At 33.8% G+C, this 20,993-nt stretch overlaps 1 protein-coding gene across 1 annotated transcript; it reads left to right on the top strand.

Moving 5' to 3' along the window:
• The first annotated feature begins 1,417 nt into the window (after positions 1–1,417).
• LOC129805224 (uncharacterized) lies at positions 1,418–18,247 on the top strand. Its single transcript, XM_055852997.1, has 8 exons — positions 1,418–1,737; positions 4,534–4,876; positions 4,945–5,269; positions 5,332–5,990; positions 13,015–13,202; positions 13,262–13,604; positions 17,194–17,515; positions 17,577–18,247. The coding sequence occupies exons 1-8, from the start codon at positions 1,559–1,561 to the stop codon at positions 18,245–18,247; spliced, it is 3,030 nt and encodes a 1,009-aa protein (XP_055708972.1). The 5' UTR covers positions 1,418–1,558.
• The last annotated feature ends 2,746 nt before the right edge of the window (positions 18,248–20,993 follow it).

Below are 20,993 nucleotides of genomic sequence, written 5' to 3'. Positions count from 1 at the left end.
AGGGAAAAGGAGCCTAAGGTCGTTATCGTGTTTTAGACTGTCCTCAGACTAGAGGTTTAGCCCATTTACAGAAAGTCTAAAAATCTTAAAGAACAACCAATTGATTTGGTTCTTTATACTGTATAGACTCTAATAGATTATTTGGGTTCTTTTTACTAAGTCAAAATTTTATCAAAAATCTTGATTGATAAGAAGTTAGAAAAGTTAAGCCATATGTCTAAGCCTTAGATCTGAAGCCCGTGTTACTGTCCGTGATCATATTACATTTCCATCAGTGTCTGACTAATCCGTCTCTCGGATTAAGCAAATTATTATTTTGTTTATAATTACGTTCAGCCGTCTCTCGGTTTAAGTCGTAAGTGTGTCTAGGGCATTAGGCCTGAAGCCTGTATTATAACGGTTAATATGACTCTACCCTACACTTCTTCGCAAAACGTGTAAATATGACGAAAAAATAATTCTTAATTAGTTAATATTTAATTTAAAAGGATTTTCCATTAAATCAGAATAAACGTTACACAAAAAATGAGTTAAAATTATAACATATGTTTTCAAAAATTTGCTTCAGACAAATTGCTTTTCTTTTCTTAAACTAATTACTTTACTAAATTATGTTTAGCAAAGTTTTTTGACTACCCCGAACTTCTATCTCTTGATACAGAATTTCAAAATTTTCATCTTGTACATTTTGTCTGCTCCATGTTGCACTATCATTTTGTTTTATAAAACTTTGCACTATTTAATTGGCTTGAAGATTGACATTTCCCATTAATTCCTTGGAGAAAAACAACTTAACTACTGTAGACATTTTCCATGAAGACATAAACTCCAATTGATACAATTAATTGGTTTTTGTCTTTTGTTGCAAGTCTCTCAGTTCAACAAACTCTTGAAACAGTGTTACGGGAAGTCTTCCGTGGCCAATTACTTAATGAAATTGTACGTGTTACATGTTAGGAAACACATGGCTGGGTGACAATGAAATTAGGTGAATACATCACAAGGTGAGAATGTCCCTTATTGTTGTATATCCTTCAACAATGATTGCCTTGTTCCGTGAGAATACCTTTCATCATCTGCAACAACCCAAGAGAGATTCGACGCAAATTCAGCCGCAGAGACAATGCTTTATGAACTTGAGGCTAAAGGGATGGAGGCTGTTTGGAGTACATAATCATCCCATGAGGCTAATTAATCCGACGACAGTGAAAATCCCCTCGAGAGCAAATCATTTCACGAGTTGCTCCCCTGAAGCCATCTAAAGTGATTTAGTATTATGAATGACGCCACGAAATTGATAAAGATTGTATTAAATTGCTTCAATAGTATATTTAGTTGGAAGTATTCTTGATATAGTGTTCATCAATTTACGACAAGGTCATTTTGAGTCAAATGGATCACAATTTTTAAAACTTTACCAACACAACTTATTGCATTCTCTGAAAGTCTCTCTGCTTTTTAGTACAAGTCATCTTATAAAGTGAGTCAAACGCGTTTTTTTACTGAATTACTGCAAGAATTTTTATTTTGATTAGTTTGCGGAATTAATTGTTGTGGAATGCTGCAATTGTACATCATCCTGGGCATTGTGGCCATTTATCTCTACTTCAAATGGCACCTGAGTTTCTTTATTCGTCGAGGAATTGCTGGACCAAAACCTCTGCCCTTCGTAGGCAATTTATGGAATTATGTTAGTTACAAGAAGCACTTTGGACAAATCTATGATGAAATGTACTTGTAAGTACCTACAATAATTAAAAGGATTATTATATCATCACTGTATAGTGTTGCACTCCCTATAAAGGTTCATTCAAATTGAGGAATTTCTAATTGTACACCATTTCACTCACCTCTGTGTCTTGGAAAATCTCCCTAGTGGTTCGTTTATGAGATAACATTTCCCTTCTATTAAATACAATCCCCTCAAATGTGTCTCAGCTAAAATATAAGTAAAGCCTGTAGGGGAATTCTGTAATAATCTGGCAATACCATATGACAAATTGCGTTCGAGTCTCAGGAGAGCTTTTTCGAAAATGTGATTCTGTAGCTGTGACATTGCAATTGAGCTCAAATGGAATTCCAAAAACTTATATATTTGAGATTTCTGGCAATTCAAATGACAATGAATTTTCTTAAATAAATCAATCAAGGCGAACTGTATTTGCAAAATATCACTAAAAGTAAAGTCATTTCATTAAAAATCAATTAATTGTACTTTAGAACTAATGCCAAACTCAACTTAGTTTGGCATTGTTCGAGTTCGAACTCTCTAGTGATATTGCCACAAAAAATCACAGAATTCCCCAACAGGACTTTTTATTTAATTTCGAATAATTGTGAAATCATGGGAAGGAGATATTCGAAGTTTTCATTGACAAACATTTTTATAAAAAGAAGGCAGAAAAATAGACAGAAAATTGAAATTCCATCCTTTGTAGAAAAAATGTATTCCACCAAAAGATATACAATGAAAGTGATGACATATAGGACATTTAATAAATTCTGAAAATTTCATGCATTGTTGAACTTTTAAGCTTTTAATTAAATCAATTCCTGCAAAATCGATCGATTTTTTGTTCAATTTACACTTCATAAATTGAAATAAGTAGCGCATAAACAGCTTAAATGGAGACAAAAGTATAATTACACAAAACAATTAAAACACGGAAGAATTGCTCGTTATGAATTTTTCAATTACTTCACTGAAAATATAGTTCATTTTCCAACCATACTAGTTTCATAATGAGTGAATGTAATAAATGCAGATTTTCGAACATATTTCGAAATTTCGAAAAAAATATTTCGAACATATAAAACTTTTCAGAGAAATTTAATCCACCTAAAGATAGCAAAAATTAATCGGTGTAAAGTTTATTCAGAGATTTAATTTCGAAAAAGAGATTTCGGAAACCTCTCAGCTCAACGGTAATTCCTCGAGTTGTGTGATCTATACTTCCCGAAAATTTCATTTGTTTAATGAATTTACTGCTCGGACACAAAGAGAGAACCGTTTTATAATTCGTTTTCTTTCTCAACTTGTCACCGGCCTGGAACTTAAAGAGTAAGAGATATCTCGTTAAATGCAATGCGACTGCATTGCACTTAACCAGTAATGAATCGGTAAAGTTCTCGAAATTTATTTATCTTTCTCGAATATTTTTTTTTAATCTGTTTTATTTGTTAAAAAATCTTGTAACACAGCTAAAGGTCAAATGGTAAGATATACCGAATTTTGGTCTTCGATGACCCCCTCTCCCATAAGTCATTACTATCTAAGGATAGTGTTTTTCTTTTTACGCTCACCCTCTCCATCCCCTGATCCCCTCCAAAAAAAATGTTTTTTGGTTTATTTCGAAAACTGCTCCTAAAATTTTTAAATTTTCGAATATGTTTTGGAAATAGCCAAGGTCAATATTTCGTATATAGGCATACATATGAGGCCGGAAAACATTTCGATTCGAATTTTCGAACCACATTCAATAGCATATTTCTCAATCGATTTGTCTTAATTCTCCAATCCGGCAGCATCCGTTCGAACCGGTAATGAATCGATTAAGTACCCTTAACTCTTGACTAGAGTGTCAAAAATTCGGGGTCAAAAAAAATTACCTTTTCTGGATTTTTAGGGCAAAACATAACTTTGAAAGGCCGTTCATTCGAAATTAATTTTTAGGTCACCAGTGACCCGATTGTTCTTAAAGGGTTAAAGGAGATACCGTTTTCGAATTTACTTTTTTAGTATTCCGTGCATGATACTCATGTTAAAACATTCTAAAATGCGCACTTATTTGTCAATTTTTGATTTTGAAATGTTTTTATGATTATGAATTAATTTAATCGGTAGTTAACCTATATTTAGGGGGAAGTGGGGCACCTTTCAAAGTGGGGTACCTTTGAAATTGAGATTTTTCACCTACTTTTAAATAAAATTGAGCCTTATTGTGATATAATTTAGCTGCACAAAGAGATTGAGAAGCTAAATAACATTATGATATGGCTCACTTCCACTTAAACATAGGAGAAAAATCCCAATTTCAAAGGTTCCCCACTTTCAAAAGTACCCCACTTCCCCCTACCCAAAAACCATAATTCAGGGAGAGGTCTTTTTTGTGAGTTTGAGCACTCAGCAAGGGTGAGACGCTTTGCCATCTCTTTTATGCTTAAATTAAAATTCAAAATATTTCAAGCAATTCGCTTACCGTAGATGCTGGCGACTTTTTACTTTGCATTTCTACTTTTCGTAAGCTTTTCTTTAATTCTAGCACATAAATAAGGTCCTTAGATTATCCTTAAATGCTACGGACACTAAATTAAGGTCCAAAGATTTTTCTTAAATGTTAGAATTAAAGAAAAGCTTACGAAGAGCAGAAATGCCAGTCATCTCTATTTACGGTATTAAATAGCAAGGCGTCCTAAAGAACTCCAAGAAGTGGTTACAAGTGGACAAAAAGGATACAAAAATATAATTTATCAAATTTTCTCGACCAATTCAAACATTTTTAGTCAACAATTTGAAATTATTTTCATTGATAGGTCTTATCCAAAGGCCAATTACGTTGGCTTCTTCAAGATGTCCCAACCAGCAGTTCTTGTAAGGGACTTGGATATCGTGAAGAACGTCCTGGCAGGAGATTTTTCCTCATTTCACGAAAATGACTTCACAGTGGATCCAAAGTTAGATCCTCTTGCCATCAACAATGTCTTTATCGCAGCTGGGGATCGATGGAAAATGATCCGAAGTCAAGTATCACCCCTCTTCACCTATCCGAAAATTAAGGCATGTTTCCCAATAATAGACGTTGTAAGGCAATCTCTTGTTAAATACATTGAAAGTGGTCCTGAATCGACCAATCCAGATGGGATTGAAACTAAATCAGTAAGTCTACTCTCAAAACTTACTTTAAATTATTTTAATAATTTGTTTTTTAAATAATTTTCTTAAAGCTTGGAGAGAGATTTACTACAGATGTAGTTGCTTCTGTAGCCTTCGGGGTCGAAGGCATGGCCTTTACGGATCCTAATTCAGATTTTAAGCGTATGGCTACAAGTATATTTGCGCCAAATCCTGGAAACTTTATTAAATCCCTCACTTCACTATTCATACCACAAATAGCATCACTTTTTAGCGTGAGCTTCATCTCTAAGGATTTGGACACTTGGCTGAGATCCATCATTAATCAAATAATCAAAAGAAGGGAGGAAACTGGGGAGATTCGTCAGGATTTTCTCCAAGCTTTCATTGAAATGCGAAAGAAGGATACTCAGAATAGTAAGGCGTTCGAGTTCAAGGTCCTAAGGATAGGAATTAAGTTTTCTTTTAAACATTTACAGTCCTTGACGAAAATTTAATAGTTGGACAATCACTGACTTTCATCACTGATGGGATTGAGACCTCTAGCACTCTAATTTCCTTTGCTCTGTACGAACTGGCCCAACATCCTGAAATCACGAGGCTTGTTCAAGAGGAAATTGACGTAGTTTACGAACGTCATGGTGGCAGAATGACTGAAGAAGGAGTCATGCAGTTGGAGTATCTCGAGCAAGTTCTCTTTGAGACCTTGCGATTGCATTCAGCTGTCTTTAGTCTGGCCAAAGTAGCCACCAAGGACTACACCTTCCCATCCCAATTTCCAGGATCAAACCAATGTCTGGCCATTCCCAAAGGAACTACAGTCATCATTCCAGTCAATGCCATTCATCACGATCCTGCCCACTACCCAAATCCCTACATGTTTGATCCAAGCCGCTTCTCAGAAAATGAACGCAAACTCCGACATAGGTACGCCTATTTGGGCTTTGGAGAAGGACCACGAATCTGCCTTGGTCAGAAGTTTGGCCTTTATCAAACCAAATGTGCCCTCTCGGCCATTCTACGTCACTTCAACCTCACCCTCTCCCCCAAGACCATAGTACCTCCGCCAGTGTCAAAGAAAAGTTTCCTGCTCGCGTGTGAAGAAGGTATTTGGGTGAAGTTTAAGAAGAGGAATACATGAATTTATCTCGGAAGCTTTACATTCTCTCCAGGGAGACATTTCGTGTCTCTCACCAATGATACATGACAAGTGCCAATTTATTAAATACTAATTGTTACCATTGAAACTTGATCTCTTACTCTTACTGTCTCAATTGCTTTTGAAGTGGAAATTAACACGCCAAGAATTTAAGAACAATCACGTGAACTCGTGAACCAATTAATTTTCACAAGGAAACGCTTTGGATTTTTACAGGAATTTTCTGTTGAAAGACGAACAGAAATTTGGGCAAGCCGTCAAGGAATTTCTGAATTTTTTTTAATCCATTTTTCGAAGTTTCCACTTTTTTCAAATGATTTTAAAACGCTCATTAAGTATAAATACTTATAGGGGAAAGTACTCTCCTTTCGAACGTCCATGAATTCGAATAATGTGAATTTTCTTTCATTTTTCCTAAGAGACTTACACATTTCTCTTAAATATTGTTTAGCTTATTATCAATTATTGATAATTACGTGAAATTATGTGTAAGTTTCTTAGGAAAAGCAAGAGAAAAATCACATTATTCGAAGGCATGAACGTTCGAAAGGAGAGTACTTTCCCCTATACCCTTTAAGTGACCCTCACTATTGGATAGATCCTGTCGTGAGGCTTTTTATTATACTATTCCAATGAAATTTTTTTTTCAATGTGATATGATTTTTTTAGTACATGTCTGCCATGTCTGCCTTTATATGTTTCTGCGTTATCGACTTTTCTTTCGGTTGGTTTGTGTAAAAACTGTTTTTCTTAGTCTTCATCGTATTCCAAAACCACCAAATAGTCGTGACAGAAAGCAATACTAAGATAAGTCGATTATGCAGAAGCACATGAGGACAATCATGTACTAAAAAAATCTTCAGGTGAGATTTTCTCTTTTAATTTTTCACTGGAATATCACCATTAAAAGTATTGAAATTGGTAAGTATCACCATTGAAAGTACTAAATTAATGAAAAAAAATCCATGGAATATTCAAAATTCTAAATGCTTTTGTATGTAATTAGAAACAAAATCGTAATAATAACTAAAAAAAAATATCTTAATGGTAAAAAAAAAACTTGTAATAAATATATAGTCCCGATCCCGAGTGGTACGTTTCTGAGAAAAAATCCTCTTGCTGTGTTTATTACTCCCTCCGTTCCGAAATAAGTCGTACGTCTGGAAAAAATAAAACGCAAAAAATAAGACATTTTTAAGACATTCGTTCCTCAACTTTCCATGAAGACTGAACCCCAATTTTAGTGCTGAACATTAAGAATAGCTCTTTACAAGAGATAATTGTTGATATACAAAACATTTACCAACAAACTTTCCCTTAATCCCATTCTTTTCCCAAATGTATGACTTATTTCGGAACAAGAATTTTTCCCAAACGTACGACTTATTTCGGAACGGAGGGAGTATTACTCAAGATGTGTCTCGGATTAAACAAGAGGTCAGGAAATAATAAGTGTCTCTCGAAGAAGGAACAGAGAGGAGCCACTGCCCTATACCATATTCAAAAATAAAATTTATAAAAAAGCATAACACTAAACATAATTTAGAAATCTACTAAAATTTAGCTTTGAGCATTGTCTAAGAAGAAAAGCTTCTTTACTGGGCTAGAAAGCTCTTTCGTTGAATCTTATGATTATGGCATTCCTAAAAAGCTCAAAATCATTCAATTTGGAATAAAAACGGATTTGTGGTAAATTTTCTAAAAAATATTTCCACACAGTTGGGCTTTGGGGAAGCTTTTAGTCAACTTTTCTCAAAGAAAGATGCAATGACGTTCTAGAATAGCTTTTATTTTTTTTTACATCTAGCCCTAAAATAATCAAAATCGGTACAGTACTAAATTTTTGGTAATTTTTTAAATAAATTTTACAGAAAAAATTTAAGATTTAAGAGAACACTTTCCATTCATTTTTTGATCAGTTTCCCGATATTTTCTTCAAGGAAAAGTTTTCACCATACCTTTAGCAAGCTTTCAGCTCACGAAATTCACCAAGATTCATCAAGATTAAGTTTAAATTAAAGATAGAAGAATATGAAGAAAAGACCATCTTTTAGAAACGTTTTAATAAATTTTAGGTGGTAACTATAACAGGTCAACTCTAAACAGGTAAATTTTAAGGCAAAATCACATTGAAAATCAAATGCTCACCGTACGTAACCGTTTTTTCCTTAATTTACTCATTTTCATTGCAAGTCTTACGCATATTCTCATTTACCGTATCACATTATCTTATACTCTGTGGCACTAAAAGTAAAAATAATACAAGAAAATTGAAGTAATAAAACGAAAATGCGATAAACGGTGAGCAAAAAATCTGTACGGTTAATCACTCGTAGTTTTTTTGCTCACCGTTAATAGCATTTTTGTTTTATTTCTTCAATTTTCTTATATTATTTTCGCCTTGTGCCACCGAGCATAAGATAAGGTAATACGACGGTAATTGAGAATTTCCGTAAGAATTACAATGAAAATGCGTAAAATAAGGAAAAACGGTAAGCATGTCAATGTGATTCTGCCCTTAAGCCAACAGCTGGTAATTTTCCTTGGGAAGGAAACTTCAAAGGAAAATTCAAGCTATTACTTCTGATAAATTTCCTTAAGTTAGAAAAAAAATAATATTCACTTTTGAAAAAACTAATGAAAAATTTTACAACTATCCGAACCATTGCATTGTAAATATAATTAAATAAAATCGAAACTAAAATAAAATTTATCCCGAAATTTTAAGTCTAAAGATAAATTACAAAACAAGCAAAAATGATAAAAATTTATAATAGAGAGGGAAAATATTTATTGTTTAATCGATTTCAACAAATTATTTTTTCTCAGAATATTTTTCACGAGATTTTGTTTTATTTAGTGCAGAAGAGTATTGCATTCGGATTATTGTGATTGCTTGTCAATAAATTACAATAAATTTTCAATGCCAATCAAAAACGTGTTTTAAGATAAAATGAATTTAAATAACATGGTTTTCTTTTAATTTCACAATCATTAAACAAAAATTCGTGGTCAATTTTAGCAAAAACAAAGATAAACAGCAAAAACTCAATTTGGTCAGTAAAAAAATGATTAGTAAAGTAGTTAAATTTTGGTTAGCTGAAAACCTAAATATTTACAAAAATAGATATAATTTAAATAATAAATATTTAAAATGTTTATAGATAGAATGAAAAAAAAAACTTTATTTTCCCTTTGCCTAACAATTCATAAAAATTTCATTGTTTTCAAAATTTCATCTTGAGCTACAGATCACAGTAATTTTTTGACAGCTGACAATGCTGAAAATTTTTAATTTGAGACTTTTAGGTTGATCCTGAACTTAAAATGGCAGAAGTTTCTGATTCATAGCCTCAATTACAATGACTCGAATGAAAATTACAAATCATTTCTCTTACCTGTTTTCAAAAATTCTCCTTAAATTGATTTTTCTCATATCTTTACTTACGTGATAAGCAACTGTACTGTATAGTATATAAATTCCAGATAAACCTTCTGGGAAAACGAAGATTCTCTCAGAACAACGCCTCCGTCAGAACAACTTTTATCTCAAAAGAATATTCGTTAGAGCAGATCATCATATCCCTTTAGCCCTTACGGCGCTCAATAGTTCTACCGGTTCTACCCAAGATGACCTAGACTGATGATAACAGGCACTTTTTGAGATGATGAAAAGAGCAACATGCTGATCATGGCGATAAAATGCTCGAGTTCACATTCTCTATTTGAGAGCTCTTTTCGGTAAAAAGAACAGTGGGCAAAATGGTCCAACCTTTCGCCACGAATGAGACCCATACCATCGAATAGGTCTTGGCAAAGGTAACAACTTTTGTTTCGGGACCAACTCCAAAAGTATGTAGGAAAAGCACTAGAGTATAAAACATATAATTAAGAAAAACGACGAATTTTTTTTACAAAACCCCTTTATAAAATAACAGTTTATCATATGTTTGTCATTTCAAAGAACAATTTGTAAAGAAGGGCTCAAACAAGATTTTTCTAGAAGAAACTACATCTTTATCTCTTCATTTTCTCTGCAATTTTCCAGATTTACCTAATAAATCCTTGAATATTCTTCAAATTCATAAAAACGGATTGTATGTAGGGAAATTTCTGCTCAGTAAATATTCTCCTTGAAAGAAAAAAAGTTAGCCTCTGAAGATCACATGCTCCTAAAAGTTACCGTTATTCAAAAACTTTGAATAATAATTCTATAGCAAAAATATTTTAATTTAACCATTATACTCTGAGCCTTTTATTAAAATTCCTTTGGTAACGGTACCTTTCCAACCCTATGATCTTCAGCAACCCTAGCACCTTTTTTGAGGGGAATATTTCTTTATTAAATTAATATTTCTTTATTGAATTAAAGGACATTCGAGAATATTTGAGGAAAATCTGGATAACTACAAGGAAAACGGAGATATAGGGGTTGGTTTCTTCTACGAAAATATTCTTTGAGTTCTCCTTTAGAAATAGTTCTTTGGCACTGACAACTTACTATATACCGTATATTTTAGGATATCACAGAAACTTGACGCGACGGACTATAAGTTTCTTCGAGAGATATGTTAAAGACACTCCAAGGACTCCTAAATTACCAATGGTTTCCCGTCATACGATTTTTTTCTTCATATCCTGGTCCTGTAATATTCGAAGGCTTTAAAACGCGATTAGTTTGTATGGGAGCCACCAGATAGAGCAATCAAAGATAAAATCTAAAAATATATATTTAAAGCTTAGGTCACTCTTTAACTTTGACCCGAATTTCAAAAAGATCGGTTAAGCCGTTTTCAAGAAATAAACTGTCAAACTTGTGAATTTTCAGAAGGATATCGCCAATTTCTCAAGGACTGACAGTCCTTTCTGATACGGGTCTCGGCAATTTTTAAGTCATATACCAATTCCAATGAACCGGTTCATAACCGATAACTAATTTTTATTCGAAATTTAATTATATTACTCCTAAGTTATTTTGGGCAATGTTTTGAGTGATTTATAAACTCGTTCAAATCGGATGTGAATCGGTAATGAACTGGTTATGAACGGATAAGTAATTTCTGTTCGAAAGTCAAATTTATTACTCTTAAAATTATTTTGTGGGATCTTTCGATTGATCTACAAAACGGTTAAGAACCGGTAAACGTTGAATAATGCGAAAGTACTTTTAAGGGATAGCATCTAAGTCACGAGTTCGAGTTCGCAAAGCCTGGGATACTTTGCCACTCCTTTGTTTAAGAATGGTAAAGTTTAACGAGATTTTCAACTAAAAGTTGAGCAACAAAGTTTGCTATTCTGAAATTGACATAAAACAAGTGACGAATGAATTTTACTTAATTCAAGCTTAAATTTACTAAAATGAAAAGAGTACGGCATTAGTTTTGAAAAGACAACCTTTACAAAACCATTTTTGGAAAGTTATACCCAATACGAGAAATTTGGATTAGTTTGTTGTTGTATTGAATTTATTATTTGTGTCGCATTTCCTTTCAAATATATATCACAATCAGATTGCATTATATACATGTGATATATGTAAACTTTACCTATTCATTTAGTTTGAGAGTTGCAGAGCACACACCAAATCACCACATATCAAACATAAGTAATCAGTTCAAATATCTGAAACAATCCATTCACTTTGATTATTAAGTCATGTACATTAAAGGGTTGCTCAGCATTATTTCGACTATACTCCTAATGTAAGTACTGTTACTTTAATTAATATTAAAAGGTGGAGGACAGATGGGAAATTTGAGGGACCTTTTATTATGCAAGCTAAAAACATTTTATTAAGGTGCAATGACGTAATTCGGAATCGGCTTAGGGATCAGCCCGAAAAATGAGAATTGGTGTCGATACACTCACGGATCAGCCCATAATTTGGAGGATCAGACTGATCTTCTAAATTCATGAGGTCTAGTGAAATTACGGGGATCAGGCGACATCAGCGCCAGTGCTGAAAATAAAAAGCTTCACTTTGGGGTTTTTTGGGTGCTTTTCGAAATGTCAATTGGGTGAAAAAACATGGAGAGTAATGGTACGCAATGTCGCAAAATGCTAAAATGCATTAGGATTGGAGTAATGGGAAGGTCACAGTGCACCTTTATGTACGAAAAATCCATTGATTTTTAAGAAGAAAAACCACTTAAGAAGCCTTTCAGCAATCCAAGTGTGGAGATTTAATAGAAATTTACGCTGGAAACATTAATCCTTGATCCTAAATCCTCAGTGTATGACAGTTTGGGCTGATCCTTTACCGCCAAATTTTTCGACCTGAGTATTCTCTAGGATCAGCCTGTGTCTATTTTCGGCACAAGCCTCCATACAGAAGCCTTACTAAGACGAGTGTTTGATACCGTCACCTTGCCCTCTTTTGATTTTTCTCTTTTCACAATAATCATCCAAACGTAACGAACTTGGGGAACATGCCTAGCCCATGCTTCGTACTATTCCAAGCTTCGTAATGACTAAAGTTTTCCTATGTTTCTCAATAAATATGATTTATTGCATTCATATTCTAAAAACTAAGGGAAAGTGCCCAGTTTTTAAAATATATTGCGAAGTCATATTTATTAAGAAACAGAAAAAAATAATCTTTACGAAGTTTGGGATCGTACGAAACATAAATACTTTTCCGTAATTCCATGAGATAAATCAAACTCCGAATTTCGTCTAGGAGGCGTATTTCTTGATCAATTTAAACCAGATATAATTAAATGAAAAGGTCTTGAAATTTTCAATAAATCAAAAATAGTTTTAACCTTTTAATGAATCAGTAAGAGGGGAACGTTGCTTTAAAAAGATAGTGTATAATTCCCGACCCTCCTCTATAAAGAATTTCGCTTAATTGTGAATTGAGCTACAAGGTCTTCCCTCAATCAGTCTTTGAGAGAACTCTGTGGAGATCACACAGCTGTTGTCCAGACGCTTTTGCAATAGTGATAACATTGACCTCAGCAAAGAGATTAGAATTTCAGGTTCAGTGCGTGAGACGTAAATAGTAAAAAGAATGTTACAATTTTACGTGATCCTAGTTATTCTGGCCATTTATCTCTACTTCAAGTGGCACCTGAGTTTCTTTGTTCGTCGAGGAATTGCTGGACCTAAACCTCTGCCCTTTGTGGGCAATCTGTGGGATTATGTCAGTTATAGGAAGCATTTTGGACAAATCTACGATCAGATGTATCAGTAAGAAATTAAAATAAACTTTAACAAAAAACTCCCTTTTACAAGAAACTTTTACATAGATCCTATCCAAATGCCAATTACGTGGGATTCTACAAACTCAATCAGCCAGCAGTTCTCGTAAGAGATCTGGACATTGTGAAGGACGTTGTTGCCGGAGATTTTTCCTCATTTCACGATAATGACATTGTGTTGGACCCAAAGCTCGATCCGCTGTTTATATTGGATCCATTCTTCTCAAGAGGGGATCAATGGAAAGCACTGAGGAATCTGCTATCGCCGACTTTTTCCTACGCCAAAGTTAAGGCGTATTTTCCACTGATGGAAGAAGTTTGCAAGAATCTCGTGGAATGGATTGAAAATGGACCGGAATCCAAAAGTGCCGATGGAATCGAAACGAAATCGGTGAGATTATTCTAAGAGATTTGGATTTGAAACAGGATGGGGGCAATTGAAGCATAATTGGTAGATTAGTATAGATTTATTTCTTTCTTCAGATACACTGAAGAATATTTTGGAATGGTCGTTTCATAGAAAACTAGGAAACCTTATACAAAAGTCGAATAGTTTTTCTTACGGGATTGAATAAATAATTACACTACAGTAGACTAAACGAACGACAAGACAGTCTATCAAAGGAAATATTTTTCACAATTTTTGTTAAAAAGAAAATTTGCATTTTCATATATAAATTATAAGTAATAAATATCCGTGTTATAACTGGAACATAATCATAATTTAGTGAAAAATGATACACTATTCAACGATGATTTTGTCTTTCTCTACTTTTCTTTTAATTGGGTACAATAACGTACGAAAATGCTTATCACTTTGATTTCTACAAGTTGCGTGTAAAGTTTGTTGAATGAAAATGCAAAAAAAAAATAGGGGAGAGCGAGAATATTTCAGACACTCCAAAGCCTTCAAAAAAGTTTGATCAGTAAATTAGCATATCAATTAGTAAACTATTTAAAATAGTTAATTAATGACTCCGGTAGACCTTTTAGATCAAGAACATTTCATAAGGTCAAAATTCAGATCCCTTTCTTTTTCAAAAGTTCTGCATATGTCTATCCTGCTCTTTCGCACTCTTCTTCTTCTTTTGAGCAAATTTAATTTAGTTCAATCCAATTTTTGTGATTATATAAGATACACTTATAAAAGTATTTTTAGAAAAAAATGAACACGAATTTTGATTTCATGAATTTTTACCGATCTAAAAGTTGTGTCGGAAACATAAATAATTCAAAATGATAAAACTACCGGAGTGGTATAAATTAATAATAATAATATTTCAAAATAGTCAGTAATAGGCCTGATACACCTTTTTCATCAGAAAAAGTTCGTAACAACGAAGATCACCTTTCTTTCTCAAACGATTTCCATGTCTATTCTACTCTTTCCTACTTAAAATTGGATTGAACTAAATTGAATTCATTGTGTAATAAAACTATAAAAAATTGCATTAACTTAAAGTTTTTACTATTATTTAAAACTATGAAGTCAATTTATAAAAATATTTCGTAAACGAAAATCCTAAATTTTTACAAAAATGAAAGTACGCCATTTAGGGGAAATGCTTATAATTTTGTCCAGTTTCTTATTTTGGACACTTTGAGGATAACATTGGACACTAAAAATAAATTGATTAAAATGATGGATTTTTGTTCCAATATTTGATGAATAATGAATTCTATCTAAATATTTGTTCTTTTTGGAAGATTTTAACACTAAATACGTTAAAATTTGAATATGATTTGAGTTGAAATTGCTTTGTTGAAAATTCAGTGTGAGCAATTGCTTACGAGAAATATGACAGAACTTCGTGGCTTACTTCAGTCTTATTTAGTTTTGGTGAAGTACTAACAAAGTTTGTTCGCTGTTTTTGAGTGATATTATTGAATATTCATTGAATATTGTGTTGATTCACGTTACTGATGATTTGTACATTTGACCTGAAGTGAGATTTGCCTTGTGAATTATATTTTTCGTGTGAAAAATGGGAAATTTTTTAAGACATTCACCAGTGAGGTGATGAGTCTTATTTTGGACAGGTGTTTTTCTCACGAAATTTCGTGAAGTTTTAGCTTTTGTGATGACTAGGTTGGACAAATGCCTGGAGAAACAAAGGAGCATCATCTCTACGAAAGAGATGTAGCTAGAAATGCCTTGAAAGGCTCCCGGAAAGGGCAGGGAATGAGCGAATCCGCACGTACTTGGAGCACCGAAGTCAACTCACTTTAATGAATGATATGGAAAGTTTCCGGGCTTCTTGTGACATTCTACGTTTCCCTTACATGAACAGGAAGAGGACTTGGTAAGATTGGTTCATTAATGAAGAACAATGGGCATCCTATTGAGGCGGATTAGCTGTCCAAATTTACAGCCAAGTTGGACAAATTAATAAACAAGTTGTCCAAAATAAGAGCCAAGGTCACCTCTACTGATCAATTCATTTTTAAACGTATTAAAACTAATTCTAATAAAAATAAGACGATAAATAGCTTGCTAAGTTTCTAAACAACCCTTCTGAAAAGAGAGTAACAAGAAATGTCAATTAGTATAGAAAATATCGCACTTCAAACTTGGAACTTCGATGCTTATAAGCAGACTGTCCAAAATTATAAGCACTTCCCCTACTTTAGAATGGTAAAAACAAACTGGTGGGAACAAAGAAAACAACTCATATGAAATCGTAATATTTGCTAAGCTCAATCAGTTAAAAGTTACGTTGGAATTAGAGGTTATGTGGACATTTATTAAGAACATAACCTCAAACAAGTCAAAGTATATCCCGTCAAATCATTGCTCTACCTGCCGATTTTATTCGGAGGTTTTTTTGAATTTTAACGGTATATTCTAGTACATTCAGAGAAAATCTGTAGATTTTCGGCAGAATTTCTGCGTAGAAAATCTACAGATTCTCGGCAGAATTTCTCCCTAGAAAATCTGCATAACCTCCATTACTTCACAAATATATTGTTGATTTATGAAGAAACTGTAGAAGTTATAAAGAAAATGGTATGCTCTGCTTAACAAGCATTACCGAGTACACATTTTAGATAAGTAAACAGTTGCGAGCAAAAATACTAATTTCTTATAAATCGCCAATTGAATGATACAAAAACACGAAATTTAGGTTGACATTCTGCTTAAAGTTTTCACTTCACTATTCTCTACTTATAACACGGCGTCGCAGAATTCTTTATTTTATATAAACGCTGTGATATCACTAAGAATAACTCTATAGAATTTTGCAAACTTCAGTGAAAAATATTCCATCTTTTCTGACACATCTGGACAGTCTGGAATGTAGAAAAATCAACAGAAAATCGGCAAAATATCTACAAGAATTCGTCAGAGTATGCACCAGGATTCGTCAGAAAATCTGCAAAAATTTCTGACGAATTTTGTCCCAAGCCCAAATAAAATTCGTAGAAATATCTACAGATTTCTCGGCAGATTTTCAGCAGAGGTGTAGATATTTTCTGCAGAAAACTTAAAGATATCTGACGAAATTATTTGACGGGATTTAACCTTTGAATGAATTCCGATTCAATTGCTCGATATTATTGTTGGAATAAATATGGTTAATATTTTTGAAAATTCAAATGTTTTTAATTCGTAAAAGCGTTATGTTTTCAAGGTTAGAATTTAATAGAATTTTTCAAATAGAAGAAAATGCAAAACAAAAGGACGAAAAAAAATATTTTGAATTCCTTTTATTGAATATGAGCTTCACACATTCTAATTGTCCCTAAAATATGCCCTAATTTAGGTTAAAGATAATATAAACTCATTTTTCAAAATAACTCGACAATGTTTTATAAGAAAAGCTCTGAAACGTAAACAAAAATTGTCTTTAATTAAATTTAATATGCTGAATACACGAATGAAGTATTTATTCGTCAGATTTCTAACATATACACCAACCGCAATTTGTATTGAGAAATGCCACAGCACTTCTTTAAGTAAACTTTGCTTCTCTTTGAAGATTGGCGAAATGTACACCGTCGACGTGGTGGCGTCTTGTGGTTTTGGTGTGGAAGGAAAAAGTTTCACAAACATAGAATCACCCTTCCGTAAATTAATCGGCGAAATCATCAGTCCAACAGCTTCCAACATCATAAAGTTCTTTGTGACACTTTTTATGCCAAAAATTGCACCAATTCTGGGCATTCCCTTCCTCTCCAAGGACCATGACGCATGGGTTCGTTCTTTCGTGGACGAAGTCATTAAGAGACGAATAGAGAGGGGAGAGAAGAGGCAGGATTTCTTGCAGGCTTTCATGGATTTGCAGAAAAAGAAAGAAAATGGTTCGAGACTAAAATATTTTTTCCGTTAGGGAATTTTTCAAGTGAATTTTTCTATTTGCAGCGGCCTATGCTAAGGATTTGCTTCCTGCCATGGCAATAACCTTCTTAACAGAAGGAACAGAGACTTCAAGCAGTCTGATCTGCTTTGCTCTGTACGAGCTGTCAAAGAATCCTGACGTTGTCAGGAGGGCTCAGGAAGAAGTAGACGCAGTTTACGAAAAATACGGGAAAATTACCGAAGAAGGAATGATAGAACTTGAATATTTGGAACAGATTCTCTACGAAACCATGCGACTTCATTCAGCTGTCTTCAGTCTGAACAAAATAGCCACTAAGGACTACACTTTCCCTTCCCAATTTCCGGAATCAAACCAATGCCTGACCATCCCAAAGGGAACTCCAGTTATCATTCCAGTCAATGCCATTCATCATGATCCTGCTCAATACCCGGATCCCTACACCTTCGATCCCAGCCACTTCTCAGAATCCGGTCGGAAGGAACGCCACAAGTATTCCTTCCTGGCTTTTGGAGAAGGACCACGAATCTGTCTCGGTCAGAAATTTGCCATGTTCCAGGTGAAAGGTGCAATTGCAGCGCTTCTTCGCAATTTCAACTTTTCCTTGAACAAGAAAACGCATCAACCGTTGATAATATCCAAAGCAACCTTCATGTTGGCAGCTGAAGGAGGTATTTGGGTAAACTTTGAGAAGAGAAAACCCCAATCAATTTAAGGATTGTTCTTCAACAATTGTTTCAAAATGCTTTTTTTTATCGTTAAAAATTATTAATAAATTTTTCATTGGGCTTTGAAAGGAATTTCGGATGAAATTACTCTACAATTTTGGGGTAAAACTCAACGCTGTCGTCCAAATGTTTGATTATTTTTCTCCGTTGTTCAATCGTTTCTACAGAGAGAAAAGTAAGAGATATCGGCTTCGGGTTTTCGACGAAGCTAAAATATCGAGGAGATGCCAGAAGAATGGTTATGTTAAACTCATTACTACAAACTTTTTTCACTTTGACTTTCTTTGAAAGTAACCCTGCAAGAACCAATCATACTGACAACTCACTACTCCATCGAGTTATTTCGGAGGTCAGTTTCGCTGTTAAGACGGGGGTAGTCGATATAAGGTAAAGTTAAAATAAATGGACGATATATTTAATTCAACTATTGCTGAATTTTATAGTTTCTGTTTTTACCAAAAAATAGACATTCTCGTTAAATCGATTATTCAAGTTTATCACCTAGTAACAAACATACGAAGACTTAGGTTTCCAGGTTCCCTGAAAAATTTATGGCTTCTCTCCTTTCCCTATGGGTCTCTTAAATTCTTCGAACTCCCTAAAAAAATGTCTGAGTTATCCAAGTTCCCTGAAAAATTTATAGGTTCCTTGGTTACTCTAAAAAAAAACGTTTAGGTTCTCCGTGTTTCCTGAAAAATGTATAAGTTCCCCGGGTTCCTTGAAAAAGCTATACATTACGGGTTCCTCAAATTCCCCTATTTCCCTGAAATGTATCAGTTCCCCGGGTCAGCTGAAAAATTTCTAGGTTCATCGGGTTTCCTGTGAGTTCCCCAATTCCCCGGTTTCTCTGAAAATTTTATGGGTTCCCACGGGTCACTAAAAAAAAAATGGATTCTCTAGGTTCCTTTTGAGTTCCCCAAATTTCTCTGTTTCCCTGAAAAATCCATAAGTTCCATGGGTTTCCTGAAAAATGTATAGGTTCTTCGGGTTCCCTGTGGGTCTCTCAAATTCCCTGATGTCCCTAAAAACTGTATTCCCTGAGTCCCCTAAAAAATTTAAAGGTTCCTTGGTTTCTCTAAAAAAAAACGTTTAGGTTCTCCAAGTTCCCCGAAAAAATGTATAAGTTCCCCGGATTCCTTGAAAAAATTATAGATTCCTTAGATTCCCCATGGGTTCCCCAAATTCCCCTGTTTCCCTGAAATGTATCAGTTCCCCGGGTCAACTGAAAAAATTTCTAGGTTCATCGATTTCCTGTGAGGTCCCCAAGTTCCCCAGTTTCTCCGAAAAATTTATGGGTTCCCACAGGTCACTTAAAAAATTTATAGATTCTCTAGGTTCCCTATGGGTTCCGCAAATTTCCCTGTTTCCCTGAAAAATCCATAAGTTCCACGGGTTTCCTGAAAAATGTATAGGTTCTTCGGGTTACCTCAAATTCACCGATCTCCCTAAAATAACGTTTCGATTCTCCAGGCTCCCTGAAAAAATATATAAGTTCCCAGGGTCACTAAAATATTTATGGATTCTCTAGGTTCTCGAAACTCCCCCGTTTCCCTGAAAACTGTATAAATTCTCTGGGTTTCTTGAAAAATTTACGTGTTTCTCCGGTTCCGATTCCCTAAAAAAAAAAGTACCCTGGTTTCTCTGTAAGTTCCCCAAAATATATAAGATCCCTGGGTTCCCTAAAAAAAAAAATATGGGTTCCCTGTGGAATGTGGATTCAGATTGACCCCAGTTCCCCGAAAAGAGTTACGCGTAGTTTTCCAATTTTGATTTCCATGAAACTTAAGAAGCTTTAAAAGAATGTCCTATCTTGTCCCTTCCTGGCCTAGGCCATGAAGGTAGATGTTCATAACATAACATTTGGCCTACACTAACGGCCAAAACATTAAATACACCCTTCGTAAGCTTAAATACACGTGATTTGGATCGGAAAAACGCTGTAATATCCAGTTCTATTGACTGAAATAGTGTCATATATAAACCTAAGAACAGTTTTAAACAAGATTTAAGAAAATACATGAGCTACAAAATTTATAATTTGAGGATCAGTCAAAAATTAGCTTTTTGGAAAAAAATGCAAAAGTAGCCCCACATTCTAAAACTGATCTAATCTTTTAATAATCATTTAATATAAGCTAAATACTATTAGTAAATATATTTACTAATAGTATTTAGCTTATATTAAATTAGTAACTATTAGTTACTATTACTAACTAAATACTATTAGTAAATATATTTACTAATAGTATTTAGCTTATATTAAATTAGTAACTATTAGTAACTATTACTAACTAAATACTATTAGTAAATATATTTACTAATAGTATTTAGCTTATATTAAATGATTATTAAAAGATTAGATCAGTTTTAGAATGTGGGGCTACTTTTGCATTTTTTTCCAAAAAGCTAATTTTTGACTGATCCTCAAATTATAAATTTTGTAGCTCATGTATTTTCTCAAATCTTGTTTAAAACTGTTCTTAGGTTTATATATGACACTATTTCAGTCAATAGAACTGGATATTACAGCGTTTTCCCGGTTCAAATCATGTGTATTTAAGCTTACGAAGGGTGTATTTAATGTTTTGGCCGTTAGTGTATATGTCCAAATTAACCGATTTCAAAGAACTCTTTTGTAATAAGATATCAATGCGAAATCTTTTAATTTTGACCTTAACTTCCAACATTGTAAAAGCAGCTTTTTTGATACTAACCAAAATTTAGGTAAGAAGG

Source organism: Phlebotomus papatasi, chromosome 3 (genome assembly GCF_024763615.1).
Source record: "Phlebotomus papatasi isolate M1 chromosome 3, Ppap_2.1, whole genome shotgun sequence".
Lineage (NCBI taxonomy): Eukaryota > Metazoa > Arthropoda > Insecta > Diptera > Psychodidae > Phlebotomus > Phlebotomus papatasi.
Note: the sequence above shows the minus strand (reverse complement) of the source record. Positions and strands in the feature narration are given on the sequence as shown.